The following is an 18,168-nucleotide window of genomic DNA, read 5'->3' as shown; positions in this document are numbered from 1 at the left end:
ACGTGCGTGTCAAACGATGAGTTGCGCGTCACCGCGGTCGAGGAGGCGGGGCTTGATTTTCCCTCCCTCCCCCCTCTCCCGTGGATCAGAAGTATCGCAGGCGGGCTTTCGTCGCTGTTTTTGAATTATACTTCTTTAAAAACAACAACTGCTGGCACAATTGTAGTTCATATACGTGAATCTGAATTAAGTGACATTTGTAATCTGATTTAAAGTAGAACGAGGGCCTGCTTCCCCTCAGACAGACAGGCCACCATGAAGCTCACGGACAATGTGCTGCGGAGCTTCAGAGTAGCTAAGGTGTTCCGGGAAAACTCAGACAAAATTAACTGTTTCGATTTCAGTTCAAACGGAGAATCGATTATTTCTAGCAGCGACGACGATTCCTTAGTCCTGTACGACTGCACAGAGGGAAAGTAAGAGCGGGTTTTGTTCATTTTGCTCTGTTGTTTTTGACGTTAGCTAGTTGCTATGCTAGCTAGCGAGGCCTGCTGCACTGCGCTCAGGAATGAATGAGATGTAACGTGTTTGTATGTGCGTGCAGTTTGAAAACAACTGCAAAAATCACTCAGTTTCTATTGTCTTACGTTATACGGTAGTAAGTAACGGTCATATGCATATGTAACGTTAGTCATCGCAGGTAGAAGTAGATCGCAATCAGTTAAAGTCACGTGAGTTGTACTTGAGTTACAATCAAATAGGCTCGTAACTGTTGTGTTTGAGTTCTTACATAAACCTCTCAGTGCTGGATATCTGGGCTTAGCTCGTCAATATCAATACGTTTGAGTAATATGTCAACATAAATAGTAATGAGGTAATGTTAATGCGCAGAGAAAAGCCAACCATTTTGATATTACACTAATATTAAAGTTAAAACTGTTGCTGGTTGTAACTTCTTGAATGTGAACATTTGCTGCTTTTTCTCTTTTTTTATGCAACTGTAAATTGAATATCTTAGTGTTTGGGGTGAGCAAACCCAGCAATTTAAAATGCGTAGTTTTTAGTTTTTTTCTGACATTTAGTAAACCAAGTAAATAATAGATTATTAAGGAAACGATTATCCTTATTGAAATGTATCTGTGCAATGAGGCTGTAACTCAGATGTGTTAACTTTAGTTGTGACATGGCAAGTAATCATAACAAGGCAATTAATATCATCCAATGATTTAAATGCATATTCTTTTTTCCCCTCTCTCACCTCATATGATTTGTGGCAGACCTAAGAGGACTCTCTACAGCAAGAAGTATGGAGTGGATCTGATCCGGTACACACACGCTGCAAACACGGTGGTCTACAGTTCCAACAAAATCGATGGTATGTTGAGGCACAGATGCTTTTTTATGTAGCATAGCATGAATACGTTTGTTTGTGTGTCTAATATGATACTGTTGATAGAATTAGGAACTCATCAACGAATCAAATATCACAATGTTTTTGTTTTTACTAAAATCATAATGTGATATCTGATATGCGTGGTCGTTGATAATGGGTACAGGGCCAAACAAGTAGAGATGTTGTTGTGCATTTCACTTGGCTAGAGCTGTCGTATACACCCAGAGAAGTGAATCGCTTCACTGTAACGCAGGAGGAGACCACATTTAAATGATGTCACAATATGTAGGATAGTCTAAATTGTAAACACGATCTCGTCTTGACTTGTTAGTTCTCTCTGCATTATGAGCTGTAGGGTACAGTGTGGTGGACTGTTGACGTACACGACCCCTGTGCACCGCTGCTGGATTGCGGGGCACACTGCTCACTTTGGTCTGAGGTAGTTGTTTGTACAGTTTGAGGGTCTGTGATTCTGCCCCATACAGGAGCTAACTGTACAATTGACTGCCTTGCCCACGGTCGAGTCACCTCATCACAACTGCCTGTCATCAACTTTGTGTTTGGATGCCGGCTTGTTTCTTGCTGCTGGTCAGGTTTCATGTCTGACACGGTAATGCCGTTTATGTGTTATTTTTCTTAAAGATACTATCCGATACCTTTCTCTTCATGACAACAAATACATCCGCTACTTTCCTGGCCATAACAAAAGGTGAGAACTGCATTTCTGCTGGTCTGTGTGAACCTTGATTTGATGTTGTGTTGAGTTGGAAGTTCCTCGGTTCTCATGTTTTCCTCTTTTTATTTGTGTGTAACCAGAGTTACGTCTCTCTCCATGTCTCCTGTGGACGACATGTTTATTTCTGGCTCATCAGATAAAACGATCAGACTTTGGGATTTGCGGTCACCTAACTGTCAGGTGAGTCTGTTTTTTGTAATTTGGGTGAGAAGCCACTGTTGTTGCACTAATATGAAATGTGAAATTGAAAAAAAAAAGCTGATTTTGACCGTCTCTTGTCATCGGTCATTAGGGTTTGATGCACCTGCAGGGGAAGCCAGTGTGCTCCTTTGATCCAGAGGGTTTAATCTTTGCTGCAGGAATAAATTCAGAGATGGTTAAACTTTATGACCTGCGGTCGTTTGACAAGGTAAGTTTGATAGGAAAAGTAAAATTTGATAGCTTTAATTTAATGGGAGCAAGATATTCACGACGCCTCTTGTCAACAGGGTCCTTTCGCCACCTTCAAGCTTCAGTACGACCGGACGTGCGAGTGGACAGGACTCAAGTTTAGCAATGACGGAAAACTCATTCTTCTTTCTACAAATGGCGGAGCCCTTCGTGTCTTAGATGCTTTTAAGGGTGCTGTGCTGCATTCCTTTGGGGTAAGAGATGACAACAAAGACAGACGTCACATCTAAATCACACAGTTAGGACAGTGCGTCAGTGAAAATGACAAATGTTTGGAGAACCCTGACTCGGTTAAATCCCACCGGTTCAATGACGCATTACAACGGTGACGCTATTGATTGAGTTGACATTAATGGTTTTTTTGTTTTTTTTAAAATGATGAGTATCTGATAACTCCCAGTAAATTGTTCTCTCTTGCCGTACTAATGTGCCCAAAATCCTTGCTCGTGGCTGCTGTTTTTAACCCACAGGGCTACAACAACAGTAAATGTGTAAACCTGGAGGCGTCATTCACTCCGGATTCACAGTTTGTTATGATCGGTGAGTTTCTCAGTGTTGGAATTAGATTCATTTATTATTTCACGGAAGGAGTTTTATCACAATCATTAAAAGCCCCAAGTAATTGTATTTTTAGTTCTAACAAACTAATGTTGTCATGAAACGTTTGTTTTGTCCGTATATGTGTCAGGCTCTGAGGACGGAAAGATCCACGTGTGGAATGCAGAGAACGGCATGAAGGTGGCGTTATTAGACGGGAAGCACACGGGACCGATAAGCTGCCTGCAGTTCAACCCCAAGTTCATGACGTTTGCAAGTGCCTGCTCCAACATGGTGAGTGTGGACAAGAAGCGTCGCTCGAGTAGATTCCTTCATGATCCCTTTTGAAGCTGCATTAAGTAGTTAAACACAAGGGGGTCTCGAGTCTTTTGTATCTTAGGGCTCACTTTTGATTGTTAAAACATTCTGAGGACCAGCTTCCCGAATACATGAGAGAGAAAAACAAAACATGACAGAAAACATTGCTCCTTTCAGCTGTAATGGCAAAAAATACATATTGTGCTTCACTGCCGGACGATGTGAATCTAAAATGAAGGGTTTATTCAGGGTCATATTTCCTCACTTATCACGTCTCACTTTTTTATTTTTTTATTTTTTTAAGATCCATTTTGTGTCGCTGCATGCTTGTCTCCTCGTGATGATGTGTTGTGATTAGCGTGGCGGTATTCAAACGTAGCTGGTCAACAAAATTATGTATTACTATGCTTTTTTTTTATTGAGCACATTTAGATATAAAAATAACTAGCTTTGTAAATGACCTAAGAATATATTTTAAATTGAATCTAACCCTTTGGCAGTACATCCGCGTCCAACTAGGTGGTGCTGTGAGACGCATCAATAGTGGTTTAAGTTGTTATGAGAATTAAGTGTTCATAACATGTTGCTGTGATGTCACTGAATGGAGCATTTCACAGTAACAATCTTCTTAGTCACATTATTACACTTTTATTATTGTGTTTTTAGTAACACTCTTGGTGCCCACAGCGAGGAGCATCTGAAACTGTGCACACGGGACACAACTCTGAGTGAATGTGAGCTTTTCATGTCATTCAGCTCAGCTTTCAATTATTTCCCCGCTGTCGGCAAACAGGAAAAGAGATTTAGAGATTCTTATATCCAAATGTGCGCACGACAACGTAAAAGTAAATTCGATTACTTAGATACTTCAAGTGTGAAACGTCACCTCTGTGGAGCGCACAAAAGCACCAGCAGTTACAAAATGGTTCAAATGTGACGAAACATTTTGAATGCTTTCTTGTTTTTCAGGCGTTCTGGCTCCCGACCATCGATGACTGACGACAACACAATGCAGGCGAAGCTTCTGTTGGAGGCCAAAGTGAGCAGCTGGGTGTAAATTTCACAGGAAGCGTTATTATTAAATTCTAATTGTAAATAAGTAGTGTGCAGAAATAGATCATTTGTCTATTGTTCTTTTTTTTATATTTCTATTTAACATTAAATTGTCTCTTGGTAAGACGTTGGTTTTGTCAATTTATTATTGTGTTGTGATGTGTGTACATGTGTGTTACACAAGTCATATTTATCTGATTCAACCACAGATTCTTTTAATGAATGAATCCAAACCTACTTATTCTTGTCCTAAATCACAGTGGTATCGGTTTAGAAAGTCATCTTAAAATGGCCAAAGCCTTGAGATGATATAGCGAACTTTATATTGCATCTTTACTATATTCATCACATTTATATAAACACCTTTTGAAAGGAAATATGAATAGGTCACAACTCTAAACACATTTGCAGTTTTTGATCCAGTTCATATGACTTTTTATATCTTGCTTATGAGTTTAGGTTTTCAGTGTAATATTCATTTAATGTTTGATTTCCAGTTAAAGTTATTTAAAGCAGGAGTGAGTACGTGTCAGTTGTAAGTTTGTGGATCTGAGGTTTGGAAAACGTCCAGGTGATTTGTGACGGCAAAAACATCTTACACAATCTGTTGACCGTCACGGTGGTCATGTGTAAATTGAGGTCAACAAAGTTTGAGGAGTTGGGTAAACTTTCCAAAAACAACAACACTTTATATTTTTTCCCCACCTCAGCCCAAATCATTGATCTGTGATTCATAAACGGCAGGATATTGGTGACTTTGCTCACATGATAAAACTCATTAAAACATGAGAACAGTCCAATTCTGGGTGTTAACAGTAAAACAATACTTCAGTGGGGTGTCTCCCCCAGAAATCTATCATCCGACTAAAAGCTATTTTACGACAGTACATCCTACTTGAATTGTTCTTGGCTCAGAAATTGGTAATTAGGTTTGCAGGTCTCCAGCTCCTGCTGTGTTGTGTTGGGGGGTGTCACAGCCCAGTGCTGGGCAGTCAGTCATTGAGAGCTAAATTTGGGAGCGAGGTGATCAGGTTCCCTGTCTGCGTGCACATGATACTGTCCTAGTTACTTGAGCGATGCCCCTTCTCACACTGTCGCACTCTCAACGAGTCCAGACACATTCAGCGATCCTGTTCGTCAGCAGTCAGAACTGAACTTAGTCACATCATCTGAAGTGAAGGAAGGTTTTCTTATCAACAGGCTCCTCTGGTTGGACTTTGGTGTCTCTTGACTGGACTGAATATTTGGGCCTAGTGCGGTGGAGCTCCTGTCCTGTCTGTTTCGTCTTCTTCTGTCTTTTGACGAGCCTGCTGCAGTGCTTGGCGGGAGGAAGAGACTGCTGACCCGCCATGTTTCTCGCACTAGTGGTGACGCAGGAGCTGAGGGACCTCCTGGCCAGGGCAAGAGGTGGAGCGGTGCGCCTCATCAAGGTGCGCATCCAAGACGGTGAGTGACCCAGGACGGTGTACAAGTGGAGCAGTCCAACATGGGGATGAGTTGGGTCTCAGTGGGTTGTAAGATGTAAATCATCCATGATATTAGTTCTGTGTTTCGGTGTGTTGTAAAGCACTTATTTGATTCATAGCATCCATAGATTGCTTTGAGTCTGAGAAAAATAAAAACATCTTACACAATCATGTTGGGCAACTCTCCAGAACAAATCACTGTCATCTGCGAAAACAAGTTCTTTATGCATTCGCTACGCCAACGCTTTTGGGTTATGGCCCCTTTAAATGTCTACTTGTGACCACTAATCACAAGTTGTGGTCTTTGTTAACATGAAGTGTGAACAGTTCAGTCAAGGAGTGTTTCTACCTTTTTTTACTTTCTTTCTTCTGTTTCATTTAATAGAGGTGAACGTATTCAGTGTTGTAAAAAAAATAAGCAAAGAAATCATGAAAAATGTACAGTTTTGTGTCAGATATATATGAAAATAGTTTGACTTTATTCATTCATCATTTGTTGGCCCCTCAGATTTTTCCAGGTTCGACACCACTACTTTATGATTTATTCTATACCTAAAGCATAGCTGTAGTGGCTTCCAGTGGCTCAAAAAGTTTGCAAACCAGTCATGTCCCTTTTCCATGAGCTGTAAACTCTTTGTCTTTAAACTATAGGTGGTTTCCAACCTGGGGTTTGGGACCCTCACAAGGGGCCGTGAGATTAAATAAGTGGTCATAAAATGATTATAGAAAAATATTAAAATACAAAATTTCTAATCTTCGCTTTTTTTCTTGTAAAAATAAAGTTATATTTAGTTTTACCTCTAAAATATATTCTCATGAACTTAAAATAATCACTGCAGTTTACGTTTGTGCCTCTCATGTTACCGTCACATTTAAGCCACAGCGCTATCACTTTTTGTGAAAATAATGTACTTGTTATCTTCGAAAGTAACAAACATGTTGTTTAACTCTTCTAACTATGTTGTTGAAATATATTCTGTTTATTGCACCATATAAATCATTTTTAAGCCGCTTGTTGCGACCAAGAAAATCCAATGTAACATAAACTAATACAACTGATTGTACAAGTTCTCGCATTTAGTTTCACATGTTAGAAATTGAGCAAGAACGTGTCATTTCCAGCCAACATCTTTGTTTGGGTTTTACACAAAGTGTTATCGTGCAGGAAGCACAATACTTTTTTTATCCAGTTCGAAGATTCTATAAAAGATTGTGGTAAAACCATAAGAACTATTTTTTTGGGGGAAAAAGATGCTTGGCTTTGTGACTTGAGTGTCATGGCAAAACACAAGTGTAAAGGAAAATAGTTGCACAATCGTAGCCACGGTGCAAAAAATATAAAAAAATGTAACGATGTTTTCGACAAGACAGTCATGTCGAAACGTTGGTAGATTATGAAATATATTTTGCACCGTGGCTACGATTGCGCGACTATTTTCCTTTTACTCTTGTGCCGTCACCGTGGTCAGCACCTCTCCAACACTCACTCTCTCATCCTGAAAACATGAGAGCACAAACTGTGGCTTAATTGAAAACCAATTCAGAATTCTCATATTGTTCACTAATGGGCGTGGCTTCATATTGAGGGGTCACAAACCAAAAACAAAGTTGCTAAACCACTGCTATCCACTTTATCTAACATCTAGGAAAAGAGGATTGTGGTCAGTGTGTCAGCTGAGCGGTGAAAAATGGTCAGTGAGGCAATAGGTCTCTAGGTAGCAGATTATGAAGGTGGACTGATATGTTCACGAGGTGTTTATATCTTGTTTTGGTATCTGACACTCTTAATCTGCTTCGTGACAGATGCATTCTGGGGCTATCTTTGTGAGCTGTGTCTCTCATATCAAATATTTAGTCTCATATTTGAAGTATTGATGTCAACAGAGATAAGCTTGGTGCGGCAGAGACGCGCCGTCGCAAAGCAGAAAGACTTGTCAGGCCTGTTTCACTTCCTTGCTGCAGCACTGTGGTCTTTCCAGGCGTCACTTGGCTATTTTGAGCGAAGTGTGACGTGACTTGGTCACTTGCTGCTGCCCAGTGACACTCATGTTCGTTTCAATGTCAAAAGAGAAACAAGATCATTCTGGTCGATTTCATCACCGCTGGCTTTGGTATGCCAGCTGGTTTCCTCTCACCAAACTGACCCCCGATAGCTTGTGATTTTATTTTATTGTTTTAAACATGAAGGAAAAAGGGAAACCTAAAGTGAGTCGTTTCCATACAGTCTAATACTAATACAGACCTATAAAAACAGGGCCTGAGAGAGAATGGCTGATGGAAAGTATGTGTGCATGCAGAGCTGGAATGTGTTGTGGCTCAGAATAGCAACAAGCCCCAAGAGATGGTCAGGAACTCCCCCTGCACCCCACAAGGACATCAGACTTTAGTGTATGTTTTGTGATTTCCAAGCTCGCAGAGTTTTGATTTTCTTGTTTGGTTTTGTCGATGTCATTGAGAGATTTAACCTCATCCTGTCAAGGCAGTCAGAAATCAATCAGAAGGTGGTCTTTGCCTTCTTTTACCACAGCACATGGAGCAAACAGGGAGGTTGTCAGTCGGACTTCATGTGTTCACACGAGAAGTGGTGCCGAAACAAACAGTCAATCAATTAGTCTGTCGCAAAATATTTCCAGAATCAACCAAAAATGTCAAACTTTTTCAGTTTCTAACGGCTCTTTTCTCTGTTTTGTAAACACTATTTACGGACATTTATCTATTAATGGATCAAATAATCTGCACTTTAATCAATAATGAACATCATTTTTAGTTGACCCAAAAACAGAGTAAAGGTTGATAAAACTGTTTTAGGCAACACCTTATTTTGATAGTCTGCCTACAAACACTTTATCAACCTGTTTAGCAAAGGTTGAGTTCAAGTTACTATGAGAATATGTAGGTATGTTCATGAATTGTCACATACACGCTATAGATAATCTCTTACACCACTTCAACTAATAAGCTATTGAAATGTTACAAATACTATATATACTAAAGGGTGTGCTGTATATAGGGGGTAAGGTATGTGATGCGTGCTGGTCTGATTTTCAGAGCAGCTGGTGCTGGGAGCCTATAGAGAGCCAGAAAAGAGCTGGGACCAGGATTATGATCACTTCCTGCTTCCTCTCCTGGACGACCAGGAGCCCTGCTACATCCTTTACCGCCTCGACTCCCAGAATGCACAGGGCTACGAGTGGATCTTCATATCGTGGTCTCCTGATCAGTCTCCGGTGAGTCGTACCACATGTTCTTCATTCAGCACCACATAGTAAAGCTACACACACACACACACACACACATTGCTGTTGGTAATGAGAGCCTCAAATGTAACATTAACATTTTAAGTAAATACTTACAACTATTTTATTTTGCACTTCCAAACAGAATCAAAAAGTCCTGCACTCTGTTGATCACATTTCCTCACTTTGTTAAGAACATATTGGTCCTTAGACAAAATGCATACAGGCAAAAAGCATCAGTACCATATGTGTGTTTAAACATATCCAAGGGAAAAACTACCAACCGTTACCAGCAGCACCTCCAAAGACCCATACAAATGAATGAGGTCCTCTGATTATAAACACAACTGCACCGGCATCATCCGGTTGTAAGCAGTAACAATATGTTTATCATACAATAGGAAATGTGAATGTCAAGGGATGGATATGTATCCTGCACAGAAAGAATCCTGAGAACATTGTATTCGGCCTGCTAAAAAGATCAAAAGAAGCTGAGTTTAAGAATAGGGTTATGATGATGTCATACTGGAAGAACATTGGTGGAGTGCCCCTTTAAAAGCAGTCTTGTTTTTAGCTTGGTGACAAAGTCAAACGTATCTGTTCGATTGTCAAAGTGATTACAACGGATAGAATATAACTAAATGCATTTACTCAAGTATTGTATTTTGAGGTACTTGGATACTTCTACTACATTATGGAAGCACATTTTGTACTTTTTACTACATTTATTTGATAGCTTTCATTACTAGTTACTTAATTATCAATTATTACTAGATTATTAATAAAATATAAAGTAATAGAGAGCAGCTCCATCTTTACCAGCTTCAACATTCAAGTGATGATACTTTAGTGCATCCCTAACTAAGAACCAGTGATATCATTATGAAATGGGCCTTTCTGCATAAAAATGACTTCATCTTTTCTTATTTAATGCGAAAGCTTTTGTAATTTTCCTTGAGCAAGAATTTGATGGCAGGACTTTTACTTGTAACTGAGTAATTTTTTTACTGTAAGATTGCTTTTTTTACTTAAGATACTTCCTCCATCGCTGGCTCTTATTTAGCAATTCAGTCTTGTATTCGATCTTACCTAAAAACGGTTTCCACCTGACAGCAACATAAATACAAACAGTTCATATATTTCCCACTCTGTTGGCTGCAGGTAAAACAAAAGATGTTGTATGCAGCCACCCGGGCCACAGTGAAGAAAGAGTTTGGCGGTGGCCATTTGAAGTACGAGATGTTCGGCACAGCTGAGGTCAGAAATATTTAAATTCATTATAATTTACTGTGACAGATGTGATGACGTGTTTCAGAGGTGTTTGTCCTGTTCTGCCTGTAAAGGGACTTTTGTTTTGCTCGAAACACTAGGAGGACATCTGTTTGCTGGGCTACGAGCATCATGTGTCATCCTGCTCAGGTCCTGCCCCGCTCACGTTAGCCGAGCAGGAGCTCCAGAGGATCAAAATCTCAGAGGTGAGAGGTCAACGTGCCCTCAGCAGTGCTGTCATCGTTGGATGCGCCACGCTCTGCTTGTGTCTGTAATATAACTTCCTTTGTTTGAAATGTAACGTTTTGTCGTGGTTTCCTTTTCAGGGCCGAGTTAAACAGGTATGTTGGTGCATTATTTACAGATTTCAGATGTTGAATGGGGAACTACATCATTTCTGAAAATACATTTGTACTACAGTGTGGAAAATGTAAAGCTATATTATTCCATGAAACACTTTCTGGATCTTCCTTAGAGGCTTGAATATATAGTCAAGACTGTGTGTGTGTGTGTGTGTGTGTGTGTGTGTGTGTGTGTGTGCGTGTGCGCGTGTGCGTGCGTGCGTGCGCGTGTGCTTGCGCCTGCTGCCCCCTGCAGGTGACGACAGAGATCAGCGTGGAGAGTAAGCACCAGACACTTCAGAGCCTCGCTTTCCCACTGCAGGAAACAGCCAAAAGAGCCCTGCAGCAACTTGCCCAGAAACGCATCAACTACATACAACTGGTGAGCCGAAGGAGTTTGATATAAGACTGGGCTTTCTCCCAAAAAATACGTTGTTACAATCCGTGTTGATATATTAAGCTGCTGATGTTTTACTTTGAGAGAAAAGCATCCTGTATTCTGTGCATTATTACTGTGTTTCAGAGGTTGGATGTAGAGAAGGAGACCATCGAGCTGGTCCACTCCAACCCGACAGACACTCGTGATTTGCCCCGCAGAGTTCCCACAGACACTCCTAGATACCACTTCTTCCTTTACAAGCACTCGCATGAAGGAGACTACCTGGAATCTGTCGGTATGTCCCCAATTCCTTGTACTTTGATAGTCGTCTGCGTTTCTCATCTGTACAAGATGTGCACAGGCACGCATCACACATATTTGCAGCTGCAATGCAGATGCTGAGAGAAAGAGAGCAATAGTGCATGCCAAATCATCTACGAAACAATAGGCCCTTTTCTTAACAATTCTTATTACAATTAACACTTGAAATGATGAAGCCCCTTGCAAATGACAAGGTAGTACAAAATGTAAACTCTACTTTGGGTTTTCATTTTTACCTCTTTACTTAAGATTTAATTTCTTACTTTTTTTCTTGAGACCTCTTGTAGATAGTAATGAGAATAAACACAAAACAACAAAAATCACACCATCTAAACTAAAATATCAAAAAACATTACTAAACTTCTTTACAGCCATTTTGACATTTTACAGCAGGGTAAACGCAGACGTAATTGATGAAAAAAAGGATTTTGTTCCCATCCAGCCAACATGCACAATACCAGGACCCTGGTCCACCTAAATGCAACAGAGCCATAATTAATGTCACCTGTGTTTGCCCTACAATGACATGTCTTAATAGCTGCTGTGAAAAGGGCCTACAGTTATGCCCCTCCTGCTCGTTAGTTTGATTCAGCACACTTGGACCTTCCAGGCTATAAAACCGAGGCTGCGGTCAAAAGAATGACCTCCTAACCAATTTTCCTCGACCTCTATGGAAGACGTCATGGGTTCAAGGAAATATGTGAAGGAGAATTCACGAGGAGGAATATGTGTTCAGAGAATCCGACTATTCTTTCATTAAGCTACGTCATTATGATGCGGCGATTGATGTCACTGACTAGCAAAAAAGCGGAACTAAAACACGATCCTAAGAAATCTAAAAGTCAGATCCATGCCGGCTGTATAAAGAGCTTCTTTTGTGAGAGGATGCTTCACTCGTTGCGTGTGAAGGAGAGAAACCGGAGGTCCATCTTTCCTGCTGCTGTCACATTTAACGATCAACACTGCCTCCAGTAGAAACTCAAAATTCACTCGCGCAATATAAACTGTTCAATATCAAGAATTCCTTTGTGCAATAATGTAAATTCAACGGTTCGGGGATGTTTAGCTTTTTAACAGTTTAATAATTTATCATAGGCCTAGCTTTTACTGATGGTTCTTGTTATTGAGAATTTGTTCATTGACAGTTTACTATATTTACTGTTCATTTTACTTCATAATCTTGTTTTTTTTAACATATTTGTTACTTTTCAAAGTAAATGAACACATATTAAATGAAATGACTGTCTGTTCATATTCATCAACATAAATCCCATTAGTTTATGACTGTATGAGTATAATTGTTAAACCTGTTCAAGATAGGCATATCGTTTGTTTTCATGGACGGCCGAATGGTGAGTCACCTTAAATGTTTCCGCCGCAAGGAATTGTGGGGCGGAATTATCTACTTTCCTTTGGTAAAGGCAGTTCCAGTGTTTCCTTTGCTAAAGGAGCTAATAAAGGACGCATTGAAGCCCCTTTCCTGAGCATTTAGAGAATTCGAACAGCTCTTATCATGGCGGCCACTTAGATACTGCCGGGTCATTTCACTCAGTCAGGAATCTTCCTAAGCAAAAAGGACTTCTGACCGCAGCCCTGGTCCATGTGCTCACTGTCTCTCCTTCTCCTCCTACAGCTGATGTCCACCCTGCACCACCTCCAGCACGCAACAGCACATGTGACACACATCCATGCACTGCTTTCCTTTGCTGACATTGCTGATCTACACACTCCATTGTTCATTTGAGTTAAACATACTTTAATAAGTTGAGTTTCATTTTTACGTTCAACCCTGCGTGGACTCCCTGTTTGTCACATTCCCCGAGCCAGTTTGTGACACTTGTCAACAGGGTTTTCAGTCCAACCAAATACTGATTTTACTTTTGTAATTGTTTCCTTTGAAGAATTTGTAAAGGCCTGAAAGCGACTGTGGCTCAGTGGTAGTGCAGGGTCGTCCTTCAATCGGAGGATCGTCGATTCGATCCATCTCGATGTGTCCTTGGGCCAGATACTTAACCCCAAACTGCTCCCGCCGTGTATGAATGATTAGATAGTTCTGATGGGCATGCTACCTTGCATGTAGCCCTTGCCATCAGTTGGATGTAAATGAGCGAATTATGACATGTAGTGTTAAAGCACTTTGAGTGCTCGGAAGACTAGAAAAGCGCAATACAAGTACAAGTCCATTTACCACGAAGAGGTGAAAGTATCCAATATGTCACAAGAAAAAAAAGCTAAATTTAGAAGAAAAAACACTTTTTAATGTGACAGAAATGTATGTTTTCCCTTTTTCTTAAAACTCATTTAATCATCTAGACACCCTCCAGATCAGTCTTTGGGCCTCTTTGGGGGGTTTTGTCCCCAGATTTTAAACCACTACATAAACATAAAATATTTACTTATAATGCTTATGAATCGTCTTCTTCTCCTCCCCTGTCTGCAGTGTTCATATACTCCATGCCTGGATACAGCTGTAGCATTAAGGAGCGGATGTTGTATTCCAGCTGCAAGAGTCGACTACTGGAGGATGTGGAGAAAGATTACTATTTGGAAATTGCTAAAAAGGTAATGGAAGGCTAGGAAATTACACAACACAGTTTGATAAAGGATTGTAGCTGCCAGTGAGAACACTGAAGTCACGTTCGCTGTTTATTTTTATTTTAGAGGCGGATTTCTGTGTTATTTGACTCAATATATTTAAATTTGACTCATGACCTCAGCATTTCTAATATCCAGGTTGTATGCACAACCTCAAGCTGACTAATAGATGTTATTTATGTTCAGCCCAAAATCCAAGCACTACGTTTCATTCACCTATATTTTTTTTACATCTATGTGCAGTTGGAGATTGATAACGGAGATGAACTGACAGACGAGTTTCTGTATGACGAGGTCCATCCCAAGCAGCACGCTCACAAACAGGCCTTCGCTAAGCCCCGCGGCCCAGCAGGAAAAAGGGGACATAAGCGCCTCATTAAAGGGACAGGAGCGACCCTACAGCACAGCTAGAGGGGGACACATCGCTCCCAGAGTCGAGTCTGCAGTTCCAGCCCTCCCTATTTCCCCAGACCCACTAACACCTCGTCAGGCACAGAGCAACGAGCACAGTGACGGGTGTCCTCTGTTGTTTGTGTACTGAAACCCTTGTGCTGTATAACTAATGTGTTTTTGATGGAAAATATGCTGATAAATTATCTGACTCTCCCACAGACAAATCAAGTCTTACATACAAACATTTTTATATATACACATACAACATTTTATTGATAACTTCCTCAATTAAAAAACAAAAAAGAGTCGGGCTGGAAGCCTGGCAGATGGCGTTGTTATTGTGAAGCTAATTTGTCTGTTTCTTCCATACTTATAAAAAATAGGTCTGCAGTTTACAATATAATAGATGTGTAATGAATTGTTCATGCTTAGTCAGACGTTTCAGTCCTCATGTCTGGCCTTCAATACAAGTTTTGTGTTTGTAAGGCAATATGAAAGGAAATTCCAAATAAATTCTGTTTATACTGTGGTATTAGACCTTCTTGGTCGAGATTTGTGTGTTTTTATCAAGCATGCAATGTTTAATGCATGGAAATACTTCATGTTACATGTCTGTAAATGTGCTACATGGTTAGGGGGAACTTGTTTAGTGTTGTTGGCCTGTTATGTTGAGATAAACATGGGGTAATAATTAAATTGTGGTTTTAAACTAGACCAACATACATTCAGGCATCCACACGACAACCGCCTCTTGTCACGGCAGTGAGGTTGCAGTGTTTGAAAGACTGCACTGTGTTGATTTAACTGCATGGAAATCAATTCAGCAGGAGTTCTGGCAACTGTAGCATCAGGCTACAGAGCAAGTACACGTGCAATCAACAAACAACAAATCAAGACTCTTAGTTCACTTCCCATAACTGGTAACAGCTCTCTGCAGAACCACTTTTTTTTTTTTTTTTTTGCTTTGGAGGTCAGCTCAGCTGTTGGATCAGTGTGTGTGTGTACATATTTTAAACTTCTTCCACATGCCTCTGCAAAGCCTGCTAGGAACAAGGTCGCTTTCTTCGACTGATACTAACCATGTGCACACACAGGGCCGCTCTCTCTTTGTCCCTTTCTCAACTAATTGGCCATAAGTCTGGGTTGACAAGAAAAAATCCTAAACTGATTAGTTGCATTCATCGTCCCAATAAAAAAAATTGGGAATGGTAGTGCTCAGTCATTACTGAACCAAAACTAATAGTCCACAGCCAGGGTTGCAGATCCGTGAGACAATGCTCTCAATGACAATGCTATGGTGATGTTTAGCAGGGTTAATATTCACTGTGTTAACACTCTTAGTTTAGCTAACATTTGTTAATTATCATTAAACACGAAGTGCAACAGGCAGCAGTACAGCATGATGGGGATGAAATCTATTTTGCAGGGATTTGGTCATAAACAAAGTTCTGAATGAAGTAAAATGTTGACCTGATGGTGGTGCTGTATGAAAAGTCCGGGATCACCAAAGCCATATTCATGCTCTGGGGACAGTTCATTTCTGTACTAACTACTAGATATTTCAGTCTCGACCAAAACAGCAGACCAACTCACCTAGTATGGAAAAGGTCGGTCACATTTTCAACATCATGCGTTATGCAACACCACATTGATCTGCAAATTAAATCAACTAACTACTTGTTGAAATTGTTTAGGTTGACAAAGACTTTCTTTGATGGAGGAGAGCCTTACTCTTGTTCCCTTTGAACAAAGTTCTACTCATCAACAAAGCTAATTTATGTTGGTAGTTTCAGGCAATTGAAGCTTTTCTCAGAATCCTCTGGAAAACACCCATTTTCTTTCATCCAAGTTGAAAGAGTCCAACAGTGATGCATTGTCCACACACATCAATCCACTTACCAATTCTTAGTATGTAGTGTTTTCACAAAAGGAAAACATAAGTACAGGATCAGTATGTGGGTGGGAGTTTGTGTGTGGGGGGGGTTGAGAGGCATTGTGCTGCAATCCAGCGTATAATGGAAATGAACAGGTTCGTCACAGCTGAAAATTGTTATTAATTAATAATATTCAAAAATTTATATTTTGAAGTCTAAGTGTTTTCTGTTACAAAAAAACGTGAAGGTATTTTACTGTAATATACGAACAATGGCTCGACTATATTAATAATGGAAACAAAACTATACCAATCTGGTGGGGAATTACTAGATTTTGCAAAAAAATTACAATAATAACTTGTTATAGGAAAAATAATAATATAGCTTATCTGTAGGCTATACATTCTGCCACTTGAGAATGTGTGTTTTTAGTTACAAGAGATGTCCACTGGTTATAGGTGCATGTTAGGAGAAGATCTAGTTGTTATACTACTTCTGCATTGATACACAATATGTACATGTTGCTGTACCTGAACACAGAGGACACGAGGCTTTACTGAACCAAATAAATGCTGTCTACTCCACACTTTTTCCAGAGACCTTGTCTGGCTTGCAGAGAAAGCAGTGACTTTGTAATCAAGATGGAAAAAAGCAAAATCACGAATATTTACTGTAAAACTCACAACAGTAAAAGGCAAAACCAGCAACAAACCTTTGGATAAACATCATAAAGCCCATGGGGCTTATTTAAGGAATTGTGGACACTAACCATAAGATGAAAGCTGTTATAATAAAAAACGATCAATGTCATGACTGCCTTTGTGTAGTTCTCAGTAGTGTAACACAGTTAAAAATACAAATCTCAGAATGGAGTTTGTTTTGCACACCAATTTAATTTTGTAATAAAGCCAAACATGTTCTCATTGACATTAAGCTGAGCACACAAAGCTTTTTCATGCAAGTATGGGAAATGCAGTTCAGAGTATAGTTCCCAAAAGTCTAAACAAGAGCTGAAAGGATTTCTCAATTAGTCAACTAGCTCATCAACAGATAATAAATTAGCAATACTAACCGGCAAAAATGTTCACTGGTTCCTATTTAACAGATGTGAACATGTACTGCTTGATCGGACAAAATAAGACACTCTGGGCTCTGGGAACTTGTGACGGCCGTTTTCTTCTGCCGAGTAATCGATTACTAAAGAAAATTAAATTGTAATGAAAATAATCATTAGATACAGCCTTAGTCCAAATACTTTGGATTATCCACGGATACAATTGACCATGGATTTGGATTCGTGTGTGCAGAATCTTCTTTTCTCGGATGTTTTTGGCCTTCTTGCACATCGATTTGCTGTAAACACAAGGATCCTCTCAGATGTAGTGCTTCACAAATGTAGAATTATACTGATATGACCTCAGTGGGGACATGGAGCTATACGGTTCAGGCTATGCTCCTTTTCATCTTCAAGTTCTTGGTAATTTCCCTGCCGTCCTCATAAAATGTTCTCCAGTAACCAAACTGTCACACCATCTGCAGATGGGCTCACGCAGCCCGGGACCCCCACTACCTCGGACTCTTACACCCTCAGGACAATAAGTTACAGTTACACATCCTAGCACAACCCTACTCTTTAAATACACACTTGTCACTAACGTACTTGTCTTAACGTATACTATTTGTTTGTTTGTTTGTTTATCATATTTTATTGTAAATCTTTATATATATATATATTTTTTTTTAAATTATGTCTTTCACTATTGCACAAATCTATTGTATGTGTAACACTTTGCAGGAAACCATCCCTTCTCTCTTGGCAAAACTACATTTTCATAATTCATTATCCACGTCTAGACAACATTCAGTT

General features: G+C 39.9%; 2 protein-coding genes across 2 annotated transcripts; both read left to right on the top strand.

Moving 5' to 3' along the window:
• The first annotated feature begins 55 nt into the window (after positions 1-55).
• On the top strand, positions 56-4,551 carry wdr82 (WD repeat domain 82). Its single transcript, XM_076110921.1, has 9 exons — positions 56-416; positions 1,218-1,315; positions 1,976-2,042; positions 2,150-2,249; positions 2,362-2,478; positions 2,558-2,713; positions 2,990-3,059; positions 3,208-3,350; positions 4,344-4,551. Exons 1-9 carry the CDS (start codon positions 256-258, stop codon positions 4,371-4,373), a joined length of 942 nt encoding a protein of 313 aa, XP_075967036.1. The 5' UTR covers positions 56-255; the 3' UTR covers positions 4,374-4,551.
• Positions 4,552-4,944: 393 nt separating this feature from the next.
• Positions 4,945-14,956, top strand: twf2 (twinfilin actin binding protein 2). Its single transcript, XM_076110919.1, has 9 exons — positions 4,945-5,873; positions 8,942-9,120; positions 10,291-10,386; positions 10,500-10,604; positions 10,725-10,739; positions 10,996-11,121; positions 11,263-11,413; positions 13,880-14,001; positions 14,278-14,956. Exons 1-9 carry the CDS (start codon positions 5,777-5,779, stop codon positions 14,443-14,445), a joined length of 1,059 nt encoding a protein of 352 aa, XP_075967034.1. The 5' UTR covers positions 4,945-5,776; the 3' UTR covers positions 14,446-14,956.
• Positions 14,957-18,168: the final 3,212 nt, after the last annotated feature.

The sequence above is a fragment of the Anarhichas minor genome, unplaced genomic scaffold, assembly GCF_050575085.1.
Source record: "Anarhichas minor isolate MPS153535 unplaced genomic scaffold, ASM5057508v1 ptg000043l, whole genome shotgun sequence".
Taxonomy (NCBI): domain Eukaryota; kingdom Metazoa; phylum Chordata; class Actinopteri; order Perciformes; family Anarhichadidae; genus Anarhichas; species Anarhichas minor.
Note: the sequence above shows the minus strand (reverse complement) of the source record. Positions and strands in the feature narration are given on the sequence as shown.

Coding starts and splice junctions, on each gene's coding strand:
- wdr82 (XM_076110921.1), top strand. CDS start 256: ATGAAGCTCACGGACAATGTGCTGCGGAGCTTCAGAGTAGCTAAGGTG. Junction 417..1,217: donor TACGACTGCACAGAGGGAAA/GTAAGAGCGGGT, acceptor GATTTGTGGCAG/ACCTAAGAGGACTCTCTACA. Junction 3,060..3,207: donor TTCACAGTTTGTTATGATCG/GTGAGTTTCTCA, acceptor TATATGTGTCAG/GCTCTGAGGACGGAAAGATC.
- twf2 (XM_076110919.1), top strand. CDS start 5,777: ATGTTTCTCGCACTAGTGGTGACGCAGGAGCTGAGGGACCTCCTGGCC. Junction 5,874..8,941: donor CAAGGTGCGCATCCAAGACG/GTGAGTGACCCA, acceptor TCTGATTTTCAG/AGCAGCTGGTGCTGGGAGCC. Junction 11,122..11,262: donor GCATCAACTACATACAACTG/GTGAGCCGAAGG, acceptor ACTGTGTTTCAG/AGGTTGGATGTAGAGAAGGA.